The 26,358-nt window shown below is 43.7% G+C and overlaps 1 protein-coding gene across 2 annotated transcripts; it reads right to left on the reverse strand.

Moving 5' to 3' along the window:
• Nucleotides 1–11,956: 11,956 nt before the first annotated feature.
• On the reverse strand, nt 11,957–20,061 carry LOC138948843 (uncharacterized). Of its 2 annotated transcripts, XM_070320467.1 has the most exons (7): nt 19,726–20,061; nt 19,275–19,299; nt 17,418–17,780; nt 16,212–16,636; nt 15,229–15,247; nt 13,023–13,841; nt 11,957–12,210 (listed from the first exon to the last, which is right to left on the reverse strand). In XM_070320467.1, the coding sequence occupies exons 1-6, from the start codon at nt 19,810–19,812 to the stop codon at nt 13,024–13,026; spliced, it is 1,737 nt and encodes a 578-aa protein (XP_070176568.1). In that variant the 5' UTR covers nt 19,813–20,061; the 3' UTR covers nt 11,957–12,210; nt 13,023. The 2 variants fall into 2 exon arrangements, with proteins under 2 accessions (XP_070176568.1, XP_070176569.1); XM_070320468.1 differs by lacking the exon at nt 17,418–17,780.
• Nucleotides 20,062–26,358: the final 6,297 nt, after the last annotated feature.

A 26,358-nucleotide genomic window follows, 5' to 3' on the forward strand; every position in this document is an offset into this window, starting at 1 on the left:
GAAGAGTAACTTCAATTGTAAAGTCTACAAAATTCTGTTTTTTTCATTTTCATTTAAAGGCACAGTACGCCTCCCGTAAACCATCACAGATACTGTCAGGATTCTTACACACAGTACAAACACCCGTTCATTTAAATACTCAACGCTTTTGAACATCCTAGAAAGAGCGAGCATCTGGAAAGAGCGAGCAATTTTCAAAGAATTTATTTTTGCGTGGTTTATCTTACCCCTGAGCCATCGCGAACCCGTGTGATCCAGTTTCCTTTTTTCACAATGTAGTCGTCAGTTTGCGATTTCAATGCGACTCGCTGTAAGCTTATCTACAACTAGATGATTACCCGCTTCGCCGGGTACCGGCTTCGCCGGGAAGAAGTAGAGCCGAATACCAGGCTGCGCCTGGGACCCGGCTTTGCCGGGTGTACGCCGGCTTCGCCGCAGAAGAGGAATACTTGTGTTGCTTGTCTTTGCAGTAGAGGAATACTTGTGTTGCTTGTTTTTGCAGTAGAGGAATACTTGTGTTGCTTGTCTTTGCAGTAGAGGAATACTTGTGTTGCTTGTCTTTGCAGTGGAGGAATACTTGTGTTGCTTGTCTTTGCAGTAGAGGAAAACTTGTGTTGCCTGTCTTTGCAGTAGAGGAAAACTTGTGTTGCTTGTCTTTGCAGTAGAGGAATACTTGTGTTGCTTGTCTTTGCAGTAGAGGAAAACTTGTGTTGCTTGTCTTTGCAGTAGAGGAATACTTGTGTTGCTTGTCTTTCTTCTTCTTCTTCTTCTTCTGCGTTCGATGGTTGCTTGTCTTTGCAGTAGAGGAATACTTGTGTTGCTTGTCTTTGCAGTAGAGGAATACTTGTGTTGCTTGTCTTTGCAGTAGAGGAATACTTGTGTTGCTTGTCTTTGCAGTAGAGGAAAACTTGTGTTGCCTGTCTTTGAAGAAGAGGAAACCTTCTGTTGCTTGTCTTTGCAGTGGAGGAAAGCTTGTGTTGCCTGTCTTTGCAGTAGAGGAATACTTGTGTTGCTTGTCTTTGCAGTGGAGGAAAGCTTGTGTTGCTTGTCTTTGCAGAAGAGGAAACCTTCTGTTGCTTGTCTTTGCAGAAGAGGAAAACTTGTGTTGCTTGTCTTTGAAGAAGAAGAAAACCTGTGTTGCCTGTCTTTGAAGAAGAGGAAAACTTGTGTTGCTTGTCTTTGCAGTGGAGGAAAGCTTGTTATGGGGGCGTCCTCACCCCCATTCTATACGGATAGTTTAGAGGTTGACCATGGGCAGCGCCATTTTGTTGTGAAATACGTCATCAGTTTGTGTACACAGGAAGTTGTGACATCCGTCACCCTATGGGAGGGGTGAAGGCAACATTGTTCATCTGTAGAAAGTTGTGAAATCCGTCACCCTATGGGAGGGGTGACGTCAAAATTGGTCATCACAGAGTTTGTGTAACACAGGAAGTTGTGAAATACGTCACCCTATGGGAGGGGTGACGTCAAAATTGTTCAACAAAAACATGATATGTCGCATTGTGCAGGGTCAACTGCAACAAACTCAAACCGAGCCATTCATACCTAGCTGCATTTGAGTGACTTATATACCCGACATTTTTATTTCTTATTTTTAGCACAGGTGTAGGAAAAATCATGAACCAAAATGTTATTTATTTTCTAATTTAACATTTTTTTTACAAATATGACCATGGTCTTTTAAACATACAGTGACATTAAACATTGTTATGTTAAAAAAAAGAAAAAAGAAATAAAGCTTTTGTGCACAAATCAGAAAATACATTGTACATTTTACCTACAGGCCAAACAGTGTCTGTTGGCGGCAGAGGGCCCAGCAAGTTGCTATTTTTAGATCGATTAAAAGTTGTCAAGAACAGGCGCTTACATTTGGATGTGTCCACTGATAGTAGGTTTGGTTGTGATCAATCAGAATGATGTAGGAATAAAAATGTATGACAGTTTGGTATGATGACATGTAATTCAAATATGCTGAAATGTAATATTATACATGATATAATATTATTATGGCTGTTGCCATGACCATGAACCCCAAGAAAGGTTTAATGTTATGTAAAATCAAAATACCAAAATCAAGCACCTACTAATCTGGTCTACGGTGCGGCTTGGACCAAAAAAGGATGGACACGCAACTCGCTCAGCCAGCCAGCGCTGCGAGACTTACAGCGGCCAACTTCGCCGCGGCGCGCTCATTGGCTAAGTATTGAACTTGCGTCAAGGCCGATGCGCGTAGATTCCCAGAATGTTTACTTTCGGTTAGATTCTTCGACAGCATTCGCAGAGGTGACTGCCGTATTGTGTACCGCAGTCAGAAGTAATTTATTACTTTTGGGAGTTTAGTAACGTGATATCAGTTTTCAATTGTTCGTTCACTTATATTGCTTTCAGATTTAACACACAAGAAACAGTAGCACGGTTTTCGTTGCGAAAATGTGCATTGGCAGTGCTACGCGATCGAATTGTGTATTATGTACACGCGGTGTTCTTCTCAGGAAAAGACCGAAGCGACATGTGACGTCAGTCGTTCAGCCCGCGAGCGGTGGGATGGGGGGGTTCACATGGTTTGTTTGTTTCAGAACCACACCCATATACACACATTTCACATGTAAACCATTTGTCCGCCCCCTGTCGATATTTATCGACTAAGTTCCTTGTGTTTGTCTTTGAAGAAGAGGAAAACTTGTGTTGCCTGTCTTTGAAGAAGAGGAAAACTTGTGTTGCTTGTCTTTGCAGAAGAGGAAACCTTCTGTTGCTTGTCTTTGCAGTGGAGGAAAGCTTGTGTTGCCTGTCTTTGAAGAAGAGGAAAACTTGTGTTGCCTGTCTTTGAAGAAGAGGAAAACTTGTGTTGCCTGTCTTTGAAGAAGAGGAAAACTTGTGTTGCCTGTCTTTGAAGAAGAGGAAAACTTGTGTTGCCTGTCTTTGCAGTAGAGGAATACTTGTGTTGCTTGTCTTTGCAGTAGAGGAATACTTGTGTTGCTTGTCTTTGCAGTAGAGGAAAACTTGTGTTGCTTGTCTTTGCAGTAGAGGAATACTTGTGTTGCTTGTCTTTGCAGTAGAGGAAAACTTGTGTTGCCTGTCTTTGAAGAAGAGGAAAACGTGTGTTGCCTGGAGGAAAACTTGTATTGCTTTTGAGGTTTTACGAGGTCTTTATTTTGCTTTAGGGGAAGTTGAAAGTGGCGAGACAATGAAACATGTTAACTTGACTTTTTATTCTGTTGGTTTGATCTTTTGAAAGAGGCTACGTGGTGTCAGCAGCCCTCGTGGAGCAGTGAAACGGTAGGGCGAGAGGGGAGGTGGTGGAGATTTAGGGGAGGAGGATGTCCGATGAGGGTGGGGGTGGGGGGGCTGTCGGGGTCGGTCGGGCGAGCAGGCTTTGGAGCAACTTTACTCTTTGGGGCTTGTCCTGAAAAGTTCCATCCTTTATTCTTTCCTGTCTTTAAATCCCTATTACAAGGATGTCAACTCCAACCATCATTACAGGAAGCAGACGAATTAATTGTTATACAATGACGACTTTAAAAGTTCCATATGTATAGTGCTACCTATCCTGTCTAGTCTTTGAGTCAACGGACAACAACTCTATCTAATATATCATTGTACAAGAAGCAGACGACTTAACCACCACTACTGCTGCCACCTAGCGGCGAGGCGTCTGACACAATTAAAGTTTTATCCCCCTTCGACTTGCACGTGCTGTCGACGCACAAGCCACGCCCCCAGGAGACGATGCGCGCGACGTTGCACTCGCCCCTTGAGACAACGTGTGACGTCACGGAGCGCGCGCAGCCAAGGGAGGCAAGTATTGAAAAATACATGATTCTCTCCCTTTCCCCTTGTTCTTGCCGGCTGCACACGGACGGTTTTGTCTGGCGAGGACTTGCTTTTTTTCTCTTTATTTAAATTCAAGGACTGAGGTCTTGGTTTAAAGGAACGATGTGATGTTAAGGGATACTCTTTAAAAATAAAAATAAAATAAAACAAGAAGAGCAAACGCTCGATCGAGTCACTTTCGCAGTTCTGAATATTATATGAGGCATCAGATGGACAGGAAGAAATTGCTATTCACAACACAATGAGTCACGTTCACATAAAATTTGAGCCCGGTCACTTTTATAGTTTCCGAGAAAAGCCCAACGTTAAGTTGTGTGTTGCCGAACAGAAAAGGCTAGTTATCTCCCTTGTTTTTCTGATAACGTTCGTAAAAGGCTACAGATGTAAATACTTTGATGTAAAGAATAATCCTACAAAGTTTCAATCACATCCGATGAACTTTGTCAAAGATATAAAATGTCTAATTTTTCCTTTGACGCTGACCTGTGACCTTGAAAAAGGTCAAAGGTCAACGAAACCATCGTTAAAGTGTAGAGGTCATTGGAGGTCACGACTAAACAAAATATGAGCCCGATCGCTTTGATAGTTTCCGAGAAAAGATATAAAATGTCTAATTTTTCCTTTGACGCTGACCTGTGACCTTGAAAAAGGTCAAAGGTCAACGAAACCATCGTTAAAGTGTAGAGGTCATTGGAGGTCACGACTAAACAAAATATGAGCCCGATCGCTTTGATAGTTTCCGAGAAAAGTCCAACGTTAAGGTGGTGTCTACGGACGGCCGGCCGGACGGCCGGCCGGACAGACTAACACTGACCGATTACATAGAGTCACTTTTTCTCAAGTGACTCAAAAAACTGCCTCTGATCGCGCAAATGCGCTACATAGATTCGGGGTTTGGAATAATGACATATATCACATACCAGGAATTATTGTAAGGCATTGTACTCCCCGTGTACTCGATCGGATAAGCCACCACAGATCTGCGCGGGCTTTGACAGTGGATATGAGCTTTCTCTATTTTGAGCACACTGCTTAATTTTACAGCCTCATTTGAGCACATGTCTGAAATCTACTATTTATGTACAGAATAAGATTGTTTTGCTGAATTCATTTCGCAGGTGAAACTTTTGTCATTCTGCAAAATTGTTTCAAGAAATAGCGGTTGCATCCCTGTTGATCGCTCGATCGTGACGCATTTCATCCATGCCGAGATTGTACGTAGAATTTATGACATCGTCCCTCGAGACTTTGCCGAGAGTTACTTCATTCATTTTCTTATACACAATGTTGAGGCATAGTTTTAATGCGATAAGATTCTTCAGCGGGGATGTAACCTTTATATATATATATATAAACAAATAAGGAAAAAATAACCAAAACAAGCCTTCACGTTTTCATAAATATTTCGGCCTCGTGGCCTTCGTTATGTGCAGACCCAGAGACGGTATCCATCTCCCACCCCCGTACGTGTCACCACAGTGGCACGTAAAATACCTCGGTCATTCTGCCATAAGTGCAGATGGCTGATACCACCCAAACACGCATAGACTTGGGTATCTCATCTAAATTCGGGTTAAAACCCGGGAACATGCCCCTTTGATGTGTGATTCCTGATTTCCAAATGTTCAACATTTTCTTTAGCTGCATTTTTTAGTTATTCATGAGTGGGTGGGTGGAGGGGATGGGCTAGTTCTAACTATGCATTAGATTATAAAATTGTATTCTGTGTAGACCCTTCCACCAGCATCTTAGACCACTCTTTGTACATTTTCTTTTAATAGATGATTGTCATTTGTTTTACCTCATGTCTGCCCTGCGTGTGATGGTGTGATCGTGACTGCTGTAGTGTGGGCGTGTGTGTGTTGGTGTGTATGTCAGTGTATGTGTGTGTGTGTGTGTGTGTGTGTGTGTGTCAGTGTGTGTGTGGGTGTGTGTGTGTGCGTGATTTTACCAACACTACGCGAAATTCCTTGTGCTTTAAATGTTTTTTAATGTCACTTGGCTCAATAAATACTGTATTCTGTATTCTGTATTCTGTATTCTGTAATGGCTTTGCCGTGAGGGCGTAAAACTAGAATTTCTCACACCTGCACTTCTGACAGAATGACCGAGGTCTTTTACATGCCACAGTGGTGAAACAGGGGAGGGACATGGATACCGTCTCTGAGTGTACGTCGGCAAGCGAAAAACATGCAGAGTCGAAGATCATTATTCGCTGCAGCGGCAACGGTGTGCCTCACTGGTAAGTCAAACTGAAGTATACATAGTTAGCTTGTCGCAGCTTAAAGTAATACAACTCACCCCACAGAGTTAGTTCAGGAATTCGCCTATTCCCTGTGATTCCACTCACACACTCAGATCTGGCCAGAGAGAGAGAGAGAGAGTGTGTGTGTGTGTGTGTGTAGAGCGATTCCCGGAAAACTTCTAGACAGATCTCCATGAAACTGACATTCGAATTCTTCCAGATGATATCCATAGAACTTGGTTTTATATGTTTTCGATAAATGTATCTGATGACGTCAGTCCGGCTTTTTAATATAAAAGTATAGGCGGCACTGTCACGACCTCATTTTTCATTCAAGTTGATTAAAATTTTGGTCAAATATTTTTCACTCAGTCTTGACTGAGGGATTGCATTTCAGCTCCAAAACTTCAAAATTAATCCATAAGTTTGTTCATTAAAATTGAAATACAAATCAAATTTTCGCTAACACATTTAAAAATGATGGCATCATATTTTGTTATCATCTCCTAAATCAAAAAATGTATAAATATGTTGTTTTGAATTGAAAACAAGCTTAAAAACCAAGAGAGAAAACGTTTTCTGCAAATAAGGTTTATTTGGCTTCTGCAACCAAGACAATCTGTCAGCACAGTTTTGGACGCAGAGTTTCGGCAAACCCATGATTTCACTAGCCTTGCGTTCATTTTCAATCTGTGAGGCCCGCAAACTGACTAAATCAGTAAGATAATGTATAGGTTTGTCTTTACAGGACTTGTTTTTCTTTTTTCTTGCATGCGTTCGTTTGTTTTCCAAGCCTGTCTCCCCGCCCCAAAAGAGTGTAGTTGTGCTTTTCAAAGTGGGCTAAGGGAGATAACCACATACGAGTCTCGCTTCTTGCCGTGATACTCTCTGACTACTTATCTCCCTTACTGTATCATAATGATTTAGATTTGGTAAGCATAAGAGTCATCGTTGCGCTGTCAACGAATGTTCGTAAAAAAGGAAATGTGAACAGTAAAATCAGGGGCGGATCAGTTCATTTTATGGGGGGGGGGGGGGGGTCCAAAAGTATATTGTGAAGATATGGGTGTGAAGGCGCGAAGCGCCGAGTCGACGGCGCACAGCGCCTAGCTTGCTAGGGGGGTCCGGGGGCATGCCCCCCCCGGAAAATGTTGAAAAAAAGGATGCAAAATGGTGCTATCTGGTGCATTCTGAGGGTGATCATTACCAGTTTCAGGCAGCAGATTTTGTCACTGATTAATAACCCCCAAAAAACACTTTTTTTTGGGGGGGGGGCTGGGGGGGGGGGGGTTCTCGTCCGCCCCTGAAAATGAAAAGCTAAGTTATAAATCGATAAATACATAGATTGATTACAGAAGAAGTAGATAATGAATAACAGGCTACACGAATAAATATAATGAGAATAAAGAAATACAATGAAATAATGAATAAAGAAATCAATGAATATAAATAGGCAAATAGACGAATAATTGAATAAATACATTGACAAATCAAGCAAGGAATAAATGCATGAATAATTAAATGAATAAACTGATCCACAAATTGATATATATAAGCCTAAATAAAATACAAAGGTAAACATCTATTCCCCCAAATCGATATTGAAAGGTTGTCATAGTGCACGAACACGTACGCTTCTCGCATTCTCATAATGGGCAAGATAATACAGCGGAACCCCCCCCCCCCCCCCCCTTTTAAGTCCCCCCTCCCCCGAAAGCGGCGTATGGCTGCCTAAATGGCGGGGTAAAAACGGTTATACACGTAAAAGCCGTGGGAGTTTCAGCCCATGAACGAGAAAATAAAAAGTCCCCCCAAATTAAGACCTTCCCCCCCCCCCCCCTTAAAGTCCATGTTTTTTTTTTTGTAACAAGATTTTCTCTTCATAACCTCTGTAAGTGTAATCCCATTTTAAGACTGCCTTCTTTTCAAGGCCTGAATTTCTCAGAATTGTGGAGGTTCAAAATGGAGGTTCCACTGTACATGTTTACATGAGTTAAGACCATCCTTCCACTGAGAAACATACCAACAATCTCCAATGGAGCTGCACTGTGCCTTTAACGCCCAGCCGACCACGAAGGGCCATATATCAGGGCGGTGCTGCTTTGACATATATACTGACGTGCACCACACACAAGACAGAAGTCGCAGCATCTCCAATGGAGCTCCTCTCTGTGCGAAGTAGGATTGCTTCTGAATCAATTTCTAAAGTGATACTTATAATGGCAATTTACGACATTCATTCAACATAAATAGTTCCCACTCTGTATAGAGAAAGCAGCCAGGCCGGTGTTATTACAGTGTTCTAGATGGTCGAACGTGTAGCAAAGACCTGTACGTGTACGTGTAGATATTGCGTCACCCGTGACTCAGGTGTTCCAAATGCATACGTTGTTTTGCTACCACCAAGACTGCAGATCTTGGCAAACGCGTGACGTAAAAACTAGATTTGATGACGTTACCCATACACGTTCCCGTGGGCTACACGTCCTCAAAAGTGCTGATCTAGATCTCGCTAATACCCAGTATGTGTCCAAGTGGAACATTGATGTTATCCTGGGTGATAGCCTGGACCAATCCTCTGGTGGTTCGCATGACTGCGCAGACGGGCGATAGAAGATCTCTTTACATTCTAGACTGATCTGGGCCCAATTAGGATCGGATCGTGTCTGTTATTATCTGTTCATCATTTATATGTGTCGGGTTTTTTTCGCAACATTCACACACGCTATGAGTGCACACTGGGCAATAACATTCTCAGTATCCTGTCTGTCTGTCTGTCTGTCTGTCTGTCTGTCCGTCCGTCCGTCCGTCCGGTCTGTCTGTCTGTCTGTCCGTCCGTCCGTCCGTCCGTCCGTCCGTCCGTTAGTTCGTTCGTCTGTCTGTCTGTCTGTCATTCGAATACTCCGTATTCTGTAGCTTGTCAATAGAATACTCTGTCTGCCTGGCTGGCTGGTTGGTTGACTGGTTGACTGGCTGGCTGGCTTGATGGAGTTTTGGCTGTCTGCGAGTTCGAGTGCAATGCGTGCGTATTTGCCAACCAACATAATAATGCACTTTTTCACTGAGTCATTTTGAAAAGAAGGTGGTAGGCTCGTTTCTGTCATCTTTTCTTTCCCATGCCTTGTTTCCTTTGAATTTACTCCGCTTCGCTCCATGGTTTTGCCTTGATGTATGTGTTTTGCGGCTTTGCCATGCGTCAGTGCTTCCACAAGACATCTACCGCACATAGGTGTAGACATAACCTAGACATGAGTGCTGCTATGTCTAAATCCCCGGAGAAGACAGCACCCACTCACCCCAACCCCCTAACCGGAGAGGGTACGTAGCCCACGTGGTGTGTGCGGGAGTTAAAACAAGATTCAGCGAACCGTGTTCTTCTTTTGATTCCACCCTATCCATTTACCTCCCCCACCGGTCCCCGATCCTGTAGCCCCCCCCCCCCCCCTCATCCTACTACACCTTAATCGTTCCCCTCCGCCCCCTACCCCCGAACCTACCCAACATGTTGTAGTGGTTGTTTTGTTAAGGTTATACATATTTGTCTTCTTCTCTAGTGTTCACGTACGCTACATGTTGCATCAACACGTTGAAAGTCGCCAGTTCCCCTACAACCTGCCGGCACACACGCATGCCAGAACCCTCGTTGCCACACCTGCCCCCACATTTTCCATTCTACCACTCTGACCGGCCCCCAAAAAGATTTCAACATTAAACGCACGTTCTCTTGCACCAGCCGCAATCTCATCTATGCCATATCCTGTCTCAAATGCCCCCAAGTACTCTACATTGGTGAGACCGAAAGAACCCTCTCTACCCGCTTCACCGAACATCTGGCAGATATTCGGCATCGCCGCTGTAGGTCTGTTGCCCAACATTTCAACAGCAGCAACCACACCTCCCTGGATGCACGTGTGAAAGGTGTCTGGCAAATGTACAGCACCTCCACAGACAGAAAACAAGTAGAGTCCGATTTCATATTATCCCTGGGCACATCCACACCTGACGGTTTGAATGCGAAAATGTGATCTACATGTATTCCCCAAACATACTGTGGATTTACGGTACGTGTGTGTGTGTGTTTGTGTGTGAATGTGTGTGTGTGTGTGTGTGTGTGTGTGTGTGTGTGTGTGTGTGTGTGTGTGTGTGTGTTTGTATTCATGTGTTTGGTTGTGTGTGTATGTGTGCGGGTGCGTGCGTACATTTTTTCCCCTCTGTCCCCCCCTCCCCCCTCCCCTTTTATGAATGTGTATCACTTTTAGTCTAATATGCCTGTGCCCATGACATCATCCAACCACTTCTCTCCCCTTTCATTCATTTCCGTTCCTAGAGTTCCTTCCCTTTTTTGCGTGTTTCCCCTCCATTTTCTTTCAAACCTTGTTCGTTCCGTGTTGCGTCTGCTTTTTACATTTAGTCAAGTTATGACTAAATGTTTTAACATAGAGGGGGGAATCGAGACGAGGGTCGTGGTGTATGTGTGTGTGTGTGTGTATGTGTGTGTGTGTGTGTGTGTGTGTGTGTGTGCGTGCGTGCGTGTAGAGCGATTCAGACCAAACTACTGGACCGATCTTTATGAAATTTGACATGAGAGTTCCTGGGTATGATATCCCCATACGTTTTTTTCATTTTTTTGATAAATGTCTTTGATGACGTCATATCCGGCTTTTCGTGAAAGTTGAGGCGGCACTGTCACGCCCTCATTTTTCACCCAAACTGGTTGAAATTTTGGTCAAATAATGTTCGACGAAGCCCGGACTTCGGTATTGCATTTCAGCTTGGTGGCTTAAAAATTAATTGATGAGTTTGGTCATTAAAAATCTGAAAATTGTAAAAAAAATATTTTTTTTATAAAACGATCCAAATTTACGTTCATCTTATTCTAAATCATTTGCTGATTCCAAAAACATATAAATATGTTATATTTGGATTAAAAACAAGCTCTGGAAATTAAATATATAAAAATTATTTTCAAAATTAAATTTTCGAAATCAATTTAAAAACACTTTCATCTTATTCCTTGTCGGTTCCTGATTCCAAAAACATATAGATATGATATGTTTGGATTAAAAACACGCTCAGAAAGTTAAAACGAAGAGAGGTACAGAAAAGCGTGCTATCCTTCTCAGCGCAACTACTACCCCGCTCTTCTTGTCAATTTCACTGCCTTTGCCGTGAGCGGTGGACTGACGATGCTACGAGTATACGGTCTTGCTGCGTTGCATTGCGTTCAGTTTCATTCTGTGAGTTCGACAGCTACTTGACTAAATGTTGTATTTTCGGCTTACGCGACTTGTTGTTGTCTTTTGTGTTCTTGTTTTTCCTGATGAAGCTTCCATAAGCGAAAATTCGTACTGTCTTGTCTCGTTCTTGTATCGGTGAGTACAGTATTCCTTTGTTTTTTAACTTTCTTCTCTAGTGTTCACGTACGCTACATGTTGCATCAACACGTTAAAAGTTGTTTTTAATTTAAAAGCTACATGTTGTAGTGGTTGTTTTGTTAAGGTTATACATATTTGTCTTCTTCTCTAGTGTTCACGTACGCTACATGTTGCATCACCACGTTAAAAGTTGTTTTTAACTTAAAAGCTACAGCCCAGGTTTGTTTAAATGTTTGCTTGTTTTCATTTTTATGTTGTTGCTAATTGTAGAGAGAAGGGGTGTGTGTGTACATTTTGTATCCTAATGAAATGTTGCTAAGAGAGAGAGAGAGAGAGAGAGAGAGAGAGAGAGAGAGAGAGAGAGAGAGAGAGAGAGAGAGAGAGAGAGAGAGAGAGCGAGAGAGAGAGACACACACACACACACAAACACACACACACACACACACACACACACACACACACTTGTACACACACCTAAGCAAAGACAATACAAAAAAAAGCGTTCATTCCTTTTGATGTCTTAAAGCACTCATAAACCAATACAACATTTTTTTTTTTTAAACATCAATATAATCAAAAAGATTGTTATTACAGCTGTGTAAATAAGCTACGAAAACTGTTTTATGAAATGAAATATCATAATTGAGACAAAACAAACAAACAAAATACAGTCGATCTTATGGTTGTTTTATTCCCTCTCTTCACTGGACAGGGCTTCGTTGAATCGTCTACTCATGTCTAAACTGTTCGTCGACACTGAAAAACAAAATTTTACAAAGCATTTTACTTTTTGTCTCCAAGATTTGTGCATAGATCTCTCTCTCTCTCTCTCACTCTCTCTGTCTCTCTCTCTCTGTGTCTCTCTCTCTCTGTGTCTCTCTCGCTCTGTCTCTCTCTCTCTCTGTCTCTGTGTGTGTGTGTCTCTGTCTCTCTCTGTGTCTCTCTCTCTCTGGGGCTCTGTCTCTCTCTCTGTGTCTCTCTCTCTGTCTCTGTCTCTGTCTCTGTCTCTCTCTCTCTCTCTCTCTCTCTCTCTCTCTCTCTCTCTCTCTCTCTCTCTCTCTCTCTCTCTCTCATTGCAATGTTACGATCGTTTACTCAAAAGTAGGTGCGCATTATCGTTATATGTACAGGAGATAGCTAAAAATCAAACACCAATGAAATAAAACAAGAAAACAACATGCAGTGTTGGGTCTGACTTTCGGGTGTGTGGGGGGGGGGGGGGGTTCAATGGGGAGGGAGACAGACGCAGGGAAGAGGATACACAAACAATATGTGGACGGGCATACACTTAAGAGAATTAAGAGCCAGGGAAGGAGCAATAAAACAAAGGCTGGAAAACCAAAAACAGAAAAAAATAGACAAAGAAAGAAAACCATACAGACAAGTTTCCAACTTTAGAACATAAAAGCTTAATAATGCTTCGCACGAACGAGACAAAACAACAACACCAACAAACAGCAACCGCATAAGAAAAAGGGTTGAGAGAGATCAACGCCAACGCGGTTCTGAGAAACAAAAGATAAGCTCAGCTCTCTTACGTGTACCAATATCAAATAACAATAACTGACCTTAAATTTCATTCTGGAATCGTCGCAGAGCTCTGCTCAGCTCTTCCCCCAGTACCTCGGCTTCTCTCAGGTCAGCAGCAGCGTCAGGGTTGAGGGAAACTCCTTCAGCACCAGGGGCGGGGCTGCCTTTGCGGGGTGGAGGGCGGGAGCCCTCAGATCCAGGGGCGGGGCTGCCTTCGCGGGAACCTTCAGTGCCAGGGGCGGGGCTACCCTCGGAAGGTGGGGCGCGGGAACCCTCCTTCCTGCTTTTACCTCCACGACGACTGTCCTTGCCTTCAGCGGTCTCGGTGCTTCCACTCTGACCTCCCCTCTGCTGTCCCCCCCTCTGCTTGCCTCCCCTGCGACTCTCCTGGCCCTCAGTGGTTTCCAGCTTGTCCGTGCCGTTCTCGTCTCCGCCCTTCCTGCCCGCCTTCTTGCGCAGCATGTCCTTCACCATCTCCGTCAGCTCTTCCGCAATCTCCTCCTCGTCCTCTTCATCATCGCCGTCGTGGCTGACGGCTGGCGGGGCGGTAGCGCCGTACATCTGACGAAGGGCTCGCGCGACCTCCTGCATCATGCCGTCGGCTGGGGCAGCGTCACTACCCTCGCCCTCTGGGGGTGCGGGGCGGCTACCATCTCCATTCTCGCCGTCTGCGGGTGCGGGGCGGCTGTCATCTCCATTCTCGCCATCTCGGGGTGGGGGTCGGCTTCCATCTCCACGTTCATGACTGGCACCCTGGTCGCCAACGCGTCCTCCCTTCCTGCCTCCACGCCTGCCACCCTTCTCCAGCTTCTCGATGGCGTCAACGAGCTCCTTGGCGAGGGCTTCGGCCTTCTCGGCTGTAAACATCGTTTGGAAGGAATAAGATGTGTTAGAGAGATCTGGACAAGAATGTTAATGTAGTGTGGAGAGAAGATATGTGAGCACGTTTAGGACGAGAATGTGATGTCCGACACCTACATCGTTCGGCATGCCGTAACATCATTGCATTGCAAGACGGGATATGTGAACAAAATGGACAGTTTTGAATAGGGAATCTACCTGATATGACAGTCAGGTTTTTGTGATGGGCTCAGAGAACTTCCAAAGGCGGGCACTACATTGTCATGAGCGCTCCAAAGATCATTTTCATTTTCCGTTTTTTCATTTTCATTACTTTATTGTCCCATCGCTGGGAAATTCGTGTCGCTTCCTCCCAGTGGAAAGCTAGCAGCAACGGAGTCGCGCTACCCAGGTGCCTGCGTGTTTAGGTGTATTCAGCCACCTGCACTTTTGGCAAAATGACCAAGGTTTTTTATGTGCCATTGTGGTGACACGGGGGTGGGACATGGCTTCCGTCTCTGGGTCTGCACATACAGTTGACCCGTGTCCGTCCCGGCCCGAATTCGAACCTGCGACCTTCCGATCACAAGTCCAGTGCTCTACCAACTGAGCTACCGGGCCCCCATGTTTTAGGGAGGAATGGGCCTTCCGAAAGCAAGAACTGTGGTCTTCGAATCGTCTACAGATTCACTGTGGGGGTCTGGGGACGCTTTTAACAATAATGTTGGGGGTCCTGAGACCCTCTACATGTAGATAGAGCGTCCGTGGGGAGCCCTGACTCATAACGCATAAGAAGAGCATGTTCACATGATATAAACACACACATAATGAAGGAAGGAGACAATGTCAGCTCATACAATTACAGGGCAGGAGGAAAGCCGTCTGAAATTGTTGGTGACAGGTTACCGATGTGGATGATATATATATATATATATGTTGATATAAACCCCTTGATTGCCATGATACGTACCAGGTACGTACTTTGCTATCATAAAAAATCAATACTCTGACAAAGGAAATAACATTGTATATTGCCCTTGTGTGTGTGTAGCAAGATGATTGCCTCCCCTGGAGACCTGTTTCTCAGTTTTGGTCTAATTGTTTTACCTTGTACATTAAGTTCTTTCCATTGATTTTTAAACTAAATTCTTCAGGCAGTCAAGGGACCAAGAAAGACAATTGAAGCAATACACAGTTTTTTTCAAAATCGTTATCCAGTGTTCCTTTTCACAAGAAAAAAGCAATACCAAGCCTAACGTGAGGGTATACAAAACAATTCGAAGTGAGTGGCTTAATTTCTTTATTTCTTATATTTTTAAATGAAGATTCAAAAGGTTTTTACAATCGGCCGTCTAGTGGGAAGGAAGAAAAACTTTAGAGAGAAATATTAGGAAAAAAACTTACCAAGTTCAAATTCAAGCTCCTGAAAAAAAAGTATTGTTCCATGTGAGAAGATTTTTTATGCAGTCAATATATAATTGTTTCGAGGTTTTGTTTGTTTCTAAATAATGTGTATAGTGTTTGGACCAATAATAACAACACAAGTTCCAACTGTTTCAACAGACAAAAGACCAATGAGTGCTTCTGGGGTGATAACGCAAGACAACTTCTGTGATCTTGCCGCGAGGTGGCGCCAGTTACCAGCCGAAAGAAAGAAGGGGCATAACCTCACCAGAACCGACCATTGTCTGTTTACCCTATAAAATGCACGACTTACACACGAACTGTTACCAAACCGATATGCTATTTGGGACCAATGCAAGTTTATTTTCCTTTCTCGTGTGATCTTGCCGCGAGGTGGCGCCAGTTACCAGCCGAAAGAAAGAGGGGGCATAACCTCACCAGAACCGCCCATTACACCACCATGAATTCAAAAGAAGGCAGTTCGCTGATTCCAATAAAGGACGTGTAATACGTATTTACATAAAATTGAAAAACTGTAGAACCACTGGAAAATGACGAAAGGTGTCAAACCCGCGCAAATACTGGCGTTGAACAAATGAAGTTGAATCTAAACACAAGTTCAAAATGTTAACAGAAAAAAGACAAACTGCACCATTATGAAATATTGACATGCCATTCTCTCTGATGTATAACAGACCACAAGATTAAGCAAGCAAACACCTGGCTCTTAGATAACAGAAACATGCTCAACTATCTCAAGCAGACACAGCTACTGTCCTACAGAAACATGCATCACGTGCGCATGTTACCAAACAACTCTGGCGCAGTACACAGAAACTGTCTTACCCAAGAAAAGGAGAAACGAACACCTGACAAAACAAGACACATAATGCGCACACATGAAAAGACAACCTGACACTGCTAATACTATGTCAAAAGCAAAGTTAGCAACCCATAAGAATTCCAACAAATGGTACAAGTACCTCCTCCTCTTCTTCCTCTTCCTCATCGGAGGCAGCAGGGGCGGAGGTATCCTGGGGGGCCAGACCGTACTGTCGCAGCATCCTGCCCAGAGCTTCTACCACACCCTCACCGTCCTGGGGTGGGGGGCCGCTGCCATTCCCATCCTCGCCCTCTGGGGGTGGGGGTCGGCTTCCATCACGATCCTCGTTCTCTGCGCCCTCTGGGGGTGGGGGTCGGCTTCCTTCTCTGCCTTTCTGTTCGCCAGTCTGGTCGCCACCCTGTCTGCCGCCACCCTGCTTGCCTCCCTTCTGCTTTCTTCCTTTGCGACTCTCCTGAGCGGTTTCCAGATTGTCCATGCCGTTCTGGTCTCCGCCCTTCCTGCCCGCCTTCTTGCGCAGCATGTCCTCCACCATCTCCGTCAGCTCTTCCGCAATCTCCTCATCTCCTGCACGGATATGATGTAGGTGGAGAATGTTAAATAAGAAATATAAGTAATTTGGTTAGAGAATGTGTTTGTGTGCGGATAACATGATAACCGGAGACACAACTAAGAGTATATGAAGAGATTTTGTTGACATGAGATTATCAGTAACATAGTTTTAGAGACTAAGGTAAAGTAGCAGATGGTCAAAACGAAAATAAGATATCAGCTGAAGACTTTGTTAGCATGCTTTCATGAATTTTAGTTGAGAGAACATTGTTCATACCCTGCAATCTCTTGTTCTGTTTGCTTGTTGTGTCTGTTTGTTTGTGTGTTTGTTTCTTAGTTTTTCACTGGTCATTCAGGTGCACAATAAACATTTGGACCTCGCTACAAGATATCAATTCAAGTGAAAGTTTACAATATATGCAGTCATTTACTTTGTGCAGTCAAACAAACATAAAGAAACTAAAGAAACAATCTAAAACCAAAGTTTTTAAGAATTCTGCCTACCATCTTAGACCAGGCCATATGTCTTACATGGGATAAGCCCATTCGTCCACTCAGACAGATACTTGGAATAAACAAAACTTCTTAATTGACACTAATGTCAAACTGTAAGCTTACAATAATTTCATCGGAAAGAAACATCTTACTCTGCAGAGCAAAGACTCGGGATGTTGAATGTTGGTACATGGAAGGATGGATGGTCTTACCCAATGTAAAAGATTGGGCTAATATGAGATAGTAAGCGGAACTATAAATATTTTTATGGTAACGACTGTGATTTTCAAAACAATCTGACCAAGTTCCTCATCGGAGGCAGCAGGGGCGGAGGTATCCTGGGGGGCCAGACCGTACTGTCGCAGCATTCTGCTCAGAGCTTCTACCACACCCTGACCATCCTGGGGTGAGGGGCCGCTGCCATTCACATCCTCGCCCTCTGGGGGTGGGGGTCGGCTACCATCACGATCCTCGCCCTCTGTGCCCTCTGGGGGTGGGGGTCGGCTTCCTTTTCTACCTTCCTGTTCACCAGTCTGGTCGCCACCCTGTCTGCCGCCACCCTGGTTGCCACCCCGTCCTCCCTTCTTGCCTCCTCGCCTTCCATCCTTCTCCATCTTTTCCATGATATTTTCCAGCTCATTGGCGAGAGTCTCTGCCTCCCCCGCTGTAAAGATAATGCAAGACGTCTTCATTTGTAAACTTGTACCCCCGATACTCTTTTGTTGACCAATTTTTTTTAGCCGAGACCAGCTGTGCTGCAGCAGCTCACTCAGAATTGTAGTAACTGTGTAGAAATTGTGTATCAACACGCTGGAATGCATGCGTTAGATGGACGTTACAGGAAGCGACTGAAGCTAACAGTCTGAGCGAATATATCCGTACCTGGTCAGATAGAGCCAAATGATTGGGTACGGATATATCCGTACCTGGGAGACAATGAGTTAAGACTTTATGGCAGCTTGTGAATCTTTGTCTCTTTTGTTGAGAAAAGATCAATTCAAGCGTTCTTTGATTACCTTAAAGCTTTTGCTCATGAACAAAGATTTTTTTTTTACAACATTATACCTACCGTAAGCTTGTTTAAATGGTCATAACAGTCTGAAAGAGTATTTGGGGTAAAATAGTTTTCCAGGCTTAGAATTATCTCTTTCTACTTACATTTTGCTACAGTGGCGTACTACAAGGGGAACTTGCACAACCATCACTGTTATTGATATGCCGTCTCAACATGGGGTTATTGCTCTTTGAACTGATGTAATGCTCAGTCGTATCCACTTTTTATGCAATCGTATTTGACATATTTGACATTAGAAATCTGTGCATACCTCGACCCAGAAACAAAAAAATCTATATGAATTTCAGCTAAAGCATATCGTATAATCCTATTTCGTCATTTTCTATGATGGCTTTTCGGGTTGTCAGCTTCTTCTTTACTTTTCTTCGAACTTTGATTTTTTTTTTAAAGACGTCCTGTTGTTTGTTGGTATTTGATATGTTTTTGTCTTTGTAAAACACAGTCAATATTGTTGACTAAATGTTTTTTTGGGCGGGGATGTAGCTCAGTCGGTAGCGCGCTGGATTTGTATCCAGTTGGCCGCTGTCAGCGTGAGTTCGTCCCCACGTTCGGCGAGAGATTTATTTCTCAGAGTCAACGTTGTGTGCAGACTCTCCTCGGTGTCCGAACACCCCCGTGTGTACACCCAAGCACAAGACCAAGTGCGCACGAAAAAAATCCTGTAATCCATGTCAGAGTTCGATGGGTTATAGAAACACGAAAATACCCAGCATGCTTCCTCCGAAAACGGCGTATGGCTGCCTAAATGGCGGGGTAAAAAACGGTCATACACGTAAAATTCCACTCGTGCAAAAAAACACGAGTGTACGTGGGAGTTTCAGCCCACGAACGCAGAAGAAGAAGAAGACTAAATGTTTCGTTCTAGTTATTTTTCGTTATTTGGTCTTTGTTAATATTTATTGTATGCCTTTTTTGTCTCCTTTTACATTTATATCCGCTTGTTGTTTCTTTTTGTTTCTTTTTCAAATGTCTGTGTTGACAGTGTTACGAATTAGATACCCAGAGCCTGAGGACAATCTACAACAAGTACAGGCTAGGAGATCCTCGTGATAGTTCTTAGATATAATAAACAGATCTACTTACCCAAAGCATCATGCAAAGCCTCATCCTGAAAGTGTACAGAAAAACAATGTTCTCAAATATGTGTATACATAAATTTTCACAATCAAATACTTCGGGAGAAACACCTATTACACACACACACACACACACACACACAAACAAACACACACACAAAAAACACACACACATACACACACACACACTGACTAGCATCACCCCACACACACACACACACACACATACAAATACACACTCACACACACACACAAACACAATAGCACCCCTTCTCCCCCACACACACATATTGGCACACAAACACACACACATACACACAAACACACACGCACAAACACAATATCACCCCTTCCCCCCACACACACATACACACAAACACACACACACACACAATAGCACACACCCCCACACACACACACATACACACACACACACAAACAAACACACACACACTTACCAAATCTACATCGTTTTGAGCGGCCCCAGGGGTGTAAGCGGAGGCGGCGCAGACCAACCCCAGCAAGACCAGCAAAGCCAACTTCATGGTTCTGCTCCACGCACAACTTCCACAGATGAAAAACACCCAAACACCTCGCACGGCAAACTCGCACACGGAGTTTCGCGGAGGCAGAAGTAAGTGGGAAAAGTGGCCTATGTCGGGGTGTCCGCAGGGTGGGAGTGGCTAAAATACCCCGGGTGAATTAATGCTTGTCCGAGCCAGAGTGGCGTTTTATAATATTGGTCTGGTGGTGGGTTGCTCAACAAACAGCGGAAACCCTTCTGTCCACGGACCAGTCACGATTCGCTGCCGTTACGGGTCAGTGCGTCTCCAGGAGTTTTTAGAGGTGAGTATAAGTAACGCAGGTAAATGCTTGATAAATATAGCTGTAAAAAGAATCGGGGTGGGGGTAGGGGAAGGGGGGGGAGAGGAGGGAGTGGTGAGCGGGAGAGGAGGGAGTGGGGAGCGGGAGGAGGTGAAAAGGTATTGATACATCGAGGCCCAAAACAGGCGAAGGAAAAGAGGGGTAAGGTGTGAAGGGAAAAGGGGGATAGGAGTGGAGAGAGGGGTACACGTTTGGGGTGGGGGGGTGGGACATGCAAGGAAGGGGGGGGGGATGCACAGTATTACAACATTATTCACTACAAACAATTCCATAAGAAATAGGGCAAGGGAATGGGATGGGGGTGGTGGGGGGGGGGAAGGGGTAGGGGTAATAGCCAAAAGGGGGAGGGGGGAGGCGTGGAAGGGGGAGTTTCATTTTCCAGGTTTGTGTTATCAGTCAATAATTATGGGTTGCTCAGAATTCAGAGAGTATGAAGCATATAATTATAGAGATAAGCAGATAGGGGATCGGTGTAGTACGTAAGTGATCAAAGAAAAGGAAACCTTAGTCTTTTCAGTTATGTGTGAAAGAGAGAGAGAGAGAGAGAGAGAGAGAGAGAGAGAGAGAGAGAAAGAGAAAGAGAGTGTGTGTGTGTGTATGTGTGTGTGTGTGTCTATATGTGTGTCTGTGCGTGCGTCTGGGTGTTTGTGTGTATGTGTGTCTGCACGTGCATTTATGAGTGGGTGCGTTTTTACTAGCGTGCGTTCTTGCATGCAAACGTGCGTGTGTGCTTGCGTGCGTATATGTCGGCGTGTTGGTGTGTACATATGCGTGCGTGTGTGTGTGAATACAAGTTCGTCTGTCTGCGTATGCGGCAGGCTAGTGAATGGTTGTTTAACACACCTTACCTGAATAGCGTTATAAAACTGTAGGTGACAGACAAAATAAGCTATCAGTGTTATTATTTGCGCGAAATGTCAACAAAAATTGCAGAAACAAAACAACATCAACCACCACCACCTCCAGCACATGCACAATTTCAAGGGGTTGAACTGAGGATGTTCAGCAAGTTGGGGGTGGGGGGGGGGTCGAAGGGTCTGAACGAAGGGGGGGGGGGTATGTGAGGGGGGGGGGAAGACTTTGAGACTTTCGCTGTATTAAAATAGGGTTCTTTATCGTGCTCCTGCAAGTAAAATCGACTCGGCGTTTTGACCCTGACACCCAGTTTGACGTCAACGAAAAGAGAGGGGGGAGGAGCGGATAGGGGGGAGGGGGTAGCGGTGGTGTGTGTGTGTGCGCGCGTGCGTGTGTGCGCGTGCATCTGTTTTTGCGCGTGCGTCTGTGTGTGTGTGTGTGTGTGTGTCTGTGTGTGAGTCTATGTCTGTGTGTGTGTCTGTGTGAGTGTGCCTGTCTGTCTGTGTGTATGTGTGTCTGTGTGTGTGTGTGTGTGTCTGTGTGTGTGTGTCTGTGTGTGTGTGTGCAACATAACCAAAAATCAGCACCTTGACTGATTGCTATGCTGAGTTGAACAGGTTTTTAATAATTCATTTCTCACCTGTGGCATTTGGTGATAATTATCTAATCCACGAAATATCACTCTGCACAGGAAGCAGTCAGACGGCTGATTTGTGGTATGTGTTCAAGTGGAGGATGTCCTTGCCCTCTGTTAAAAGCCTTGCCAGCTCTGAGATGGTGGACCGGCACGGTTGGCCTAGTGGTAAGGCGTCCGCCCCGTGATCGGGAGGTCGTGGGTTAGAACCTCGGTGGAAGAGGTCGGCAAAACACAAAAAGTCATTTAAGGTTGCCGAAAACTTTCAGGTCAAATCGGCAGAGACGCAGACCGTTTTCACAGTTTAAGAACGCGGTGACTGCCCAAAACTTCTATGGCCATTTTGGCAAATTTTCCGAGGGAAAAAAAATCCTAACATCATTCCTGGATTGATACCTAAAAGTGTGTGGTTTCAAAATCCGTCAAGACTGCAGTGACAGTGACAGTGTCCCTGAGTATGTTGATTAGATGCACACACAGGGTATAATAGATCCCATGCGTTTGACTGATGTATGGATGGATATATATTGACAAAATATATCGCAACCTAAATGAAATATTGTCAACATCACCTGTATCCGTTGATGGATGCATGGATGGATGGATGGATACTTTCAATATTCATCCTAGCTTAAAGTACAAATTCCATCCACCACTGTACCTCCATCCCACGCCACCACCCCCACCAACAACAACCCCACTACCCCCACTAACAACAACCCCACTACCCCTAGCCCCACCCCCTAACGCCCACGCAATTCTCTTTCCCACGACCATACATTTTTGAACCCCTGCTTCCATTTAAAGATTTTTTTTTATATCCCCAAAAATCTATAGAACCTGGATTGAATGCCTTGATGAGGGGATCTGGTGCAATTCTCGGGTTCTTATTTCGACAACTATGAGGTGTTAATTGGTATATAATTAGAAAAGTGAGACTGAGAGGAGTGGGTGTGTGTGTGTGTGTGTGTGTGTGTGTGTGTGTGTGTGTGTGTGTGTGTGTGTGTGTGTGCGTGTGATTTTAAAGAAACAACACTTTTCTTCTCGTGTAAACTTGTATGTAACTTCCACCAACGCAGATCTGACGATGCTCTTTTTTTTTTTTACTTGAAGTAAGAGCATCCTTCTTCTTGGACATATAAAAAAAAAAATAAACAGCCTGGCTGTTTTCTGTGAAGAGTGGGAATTTTTTATTTTTTTTCTTTTTTATTTTTTTTATTTAAATTTTTTTTTCTTTCTATTTATAGTTGAATTTATGTTGCAGATTGACATAGCCTGGCTCTCAGTTACGAAATGTATTCAGAAAAAAATAAGCACACTGCATAGGCTGTAGTCAGGGTGTTGATTGTGGGTATGTGTCCAAGCCAACGGATGCTCTCACCCACTACAACAGCATGGACAGATCTAGAAGAATGCTACAGCTCCACAAGCGTTTCATACACAGAATGTGCCCCCAGACACGCATAAGACCTTATAGACAGCCGAGGCTGTTGCATCTAAGGCTCTTTACAACCAAACCCCCGTCGCGATATAACCTTGAATGGTTGAAAACGACGTTAAACACCAAATAAAGAAAGTAAAGACAACCAAACCGCGAAAAGTGAAAAGAGACCCACAACGGCAGCGCTGACTGCCAGCACTGACGCACAATGATCCAGCTGGATCTCCAAACGAACTCCATGACGCTACTTGAAACCACCTCCGGCTTGGGTGCCTCGTTGACCGTGAGCTGGAGCGCGACAACCACCCCTCCTTTGCGGTTGCCCTTTTCATTTTTTTCTTTTTCTCTGTCTCTTTTTTTTTTTACCATCTAAAGTCGGGGTCCAACCCGGGAACATGCCCCTAATGGTTTTACCGTGAAGGCGTTACACATTACAATATTTATCATCTGTAAGAATTTGTCCAAGATGCCATGGATGGAAAGGACTGTATCTTTAACACGCAACAAGTTCACTGAGTTATTGTCAAACATTGAACCTTTACTTACACAACGCAAGGGAATCGTGAGTACCGCACAATGCCAAAGAGAACTGCTGTTTCAGCTACAAGCTTGCAAATCAAGAATAGTTCCTCTTCGCCGAGAAAAGCTAATTCTGCCTGTACGACTTTTGTAAGGTGTTTCAAGAAGTCGCGTGGTGTTTTTGCAAAGTTTTTAAAACAAAACAAAATAACTAAATTAAAAAATAGGATCAGACTGTTCATAATACTTATTGATTTTCGAGTTTACTTGCACTTGGAAAGTCTATTAGTCATTCTCACGTGGATCTATGCTCCACTTTCTTTCTCCTCTTTTTCTTTTTTTTTTCTTTTTTTTCTTCGTTGTTTTTCTTTTTACTTTTAGTCAAGTTTTGACTAAATGTTTTAACGTAGAGGGGGAATCGAGACGAGGGTCGTGGTGTATGTGTGTCTGTGTGTGTCTGTGTGTGTGTGTGTGTGTGTGTGTGTGTGTGTAGAGCGATTCAGACTAAACTACTGGACCGATCTTTATGAAATTTGACATGAGAGTTCCTGGGTATGATATCCCCGGACGTTTTTTTTTCATTTTTTGGATAAATATCTTTGATGACGTCATATCCGGCTTTTTGTAAAAGTTGAGGCGGCACTGTCACACCCTCATTTTTCAATAAAATTGATTGAAATTTTCGCCAAGCAATCTTTGACAAAGGCCGGACTTTGGTATTGCATTTCAGCTTGGAGGCTAAAAAATTAATTAATGACTTTGGTCATTAAAAATGTGAAAATTGTAACTAAAATTATGTTTTTATAAAACGATCCAATATTACGTTTATCTTATTCTTTATCATTTTCTGATTCCAAAAACATATACATATGTTATATTCGGATTAAAACCAAGCTCTGAAAATTAAAAATATAAAAATTATAATTAAAATAAAATTTCCGAAATCGATTTAAAAACAATTTCATCGTATTCCTTGTCGGTTCCTGATTCCAAAAACATATAGATATGATATGTTTAGATTAAAAACACGCTCAGAAAGTTAAAACAAAGAGAGGTAGAGAAAAGCATGCTATGCAGCACAGCGCAACCACCCCCGCGCTAAATAGGCTCGTTAATTTCACTGCCTTTTGCACGAGCGGCGGACTACGGTCATTGTGAAAAAATGCAGTGCGTTCAGTTTCATTCTGTGAGTTCCACAGCTTGACTAAATGTAGTAATTTCGCCTTACGCGACTTGTTTTAGTTTTACTGCAGTAAAACCGACTGTTGGGGCGGATGATGCAGTAAAAAACTGTAAAACTGAATAATGTCATCATCCACCAAGGATAATGTTCGCCTCCAGGTATGCGAGTTTCTCCAGCGATTTCACAACTTGCTGTCGTCGTTGTCGTCACGGTCACACGGAGGGTGGGAATCAGAGGTGAAGGCATTCATGTCTCTTTGCCGCTGCAGAGTCCGTCGGTGCATATCGTGTCTTGACTAAGACTCGAATTACAGGTGTCTGCGCTAATTAGCGTTACACCGTCCAATTAGTACACAGAAAGATTTAATTTTAATTGATGTGAACTTCAGCTCTGACGTCACTTTAGCTAGTTACCGTTTGGCATAGTTTCGGAGCAGTTTTGAGCAAGTCATTGCAGGTGTTTCTAAATTACAGTACACAGGGCCGGACGAGAGGGGGGGGGGGGGGGGCTTTGGGGGCTTTAGCCCCCCCCCCCCCAGCCAAAAAAAAGAAAAAAGAAAAACTGAAACTGAAACTGAAAGAGAGAGAGAGAGAGAGAGAGAGAGAGAGAGAGAGAGAGAGAGAGAGAGAGAGAGAGAGAGAGAGAGAGAGAGAGCGAGCTTATTCAATGTTTGAAATGCCAAGTAATGTAAACAGACTAACATTGTAAAGTTCATCTTATAGTGGCAAAATACAGTACAATTTGATTTTGGAATGTGTTTTTTTGGCATAAAAGTAGAAAATTTGTTTCGTTGATGTTTAAGACAAGCTAATCTTTTCTTCATGCATCAATTCTAAATTAATGTTAAATTTCTGGTGGTGCAATTTCATTATTTAAATGACTAAGGGTATTCAGCTGGTATTTCCTTGTTTTTTACTACCTATTTTATTCATGTTTTTATTACTTAGTTAGTGGAAGAATCTTTTGTAATGTATGTTTGATGGTGTATGCTTTTAATTAAGCGTTGTTGACTATGAATGTAGATGTAAATGCTTGTATAACTGTGTTTTAATTTTAAATGTGTCAAGCGCAAAGAGCATAATTGTAAAGTTATGATGTTGCGCTATATAAATGCTCATTTATTATTATTATTATTATTATTACTTCTTTGTGCAAGAATGGCTTTTTTGTGCAAGAATGGCTTTGCCCCCATACCCTCACGGGGGCTTCGCCCCTCGACCCCACCGGGGGCCTTCTGCGGCCCCTGGACCCCCGCTTCAACATTTTAGCCCCCCCCCCCCCCCCTAAAAACGTACTGGTCCGGCCCTGGTACAGCAAATGTTCCTTGGATTTTTTAAGGTCCATATCGCCAGAAAACTTTCCAAAATGGCGGCTTAGGTATACTATCTTTAATAGGACATGTGCACCTGTTAAACTGTCACGGTTCAGTTCTAATAGTCTCAACACAAGTAGGAACAGCACGGGTGCTGGGTTGGGGGGGAGCAGGTGGCTGTCCCTTATTTCCCGTAAGTCGGCTAAAGCTGTGAAAACCACTAGGGCCTACAGGTTTGTCCAGGCTTCTTCGACACTGATGC

This window comes from Littorina saxatilis, linkage group LG15, assembly GCF_037325665.1.
Source record: "Littorina saxatilis isolate snail1 linkage group LG15, US_GU_Lsax_2.0, whole genome shotgun sequence".
NCBI classification, from domain to species: Eukaryota; Metazoa; Mollusca; class Gastropoda; order Littorinimorpha; family Littorinidae; genus Littorina; species Littorina saxatilis.

Coding starts and splice junctions, on each gene's coding strand:
- LOC138948843 (XM_070320467.1), bottom strand. CDS start 19,812: ATGAAGTTGGCTTTGCTGGTCTTGCTGGGGTTGGTCTGCGCCGCCTCC. Junction 17,781..19,274: donor GGCTTTGCATGATGCTTTGG/GTAAGTAGATCT, acceptor TTATCTTTACAG/CGGGGGAGGCAGAGACTCTC. Junction 16,637..17,417: donor TGCCTCCGATGAGGAACTTG/GTCAGATTGTTT, acceptor ATATCCGTGCAG/GAGATGAGGAGATTGCGGAA.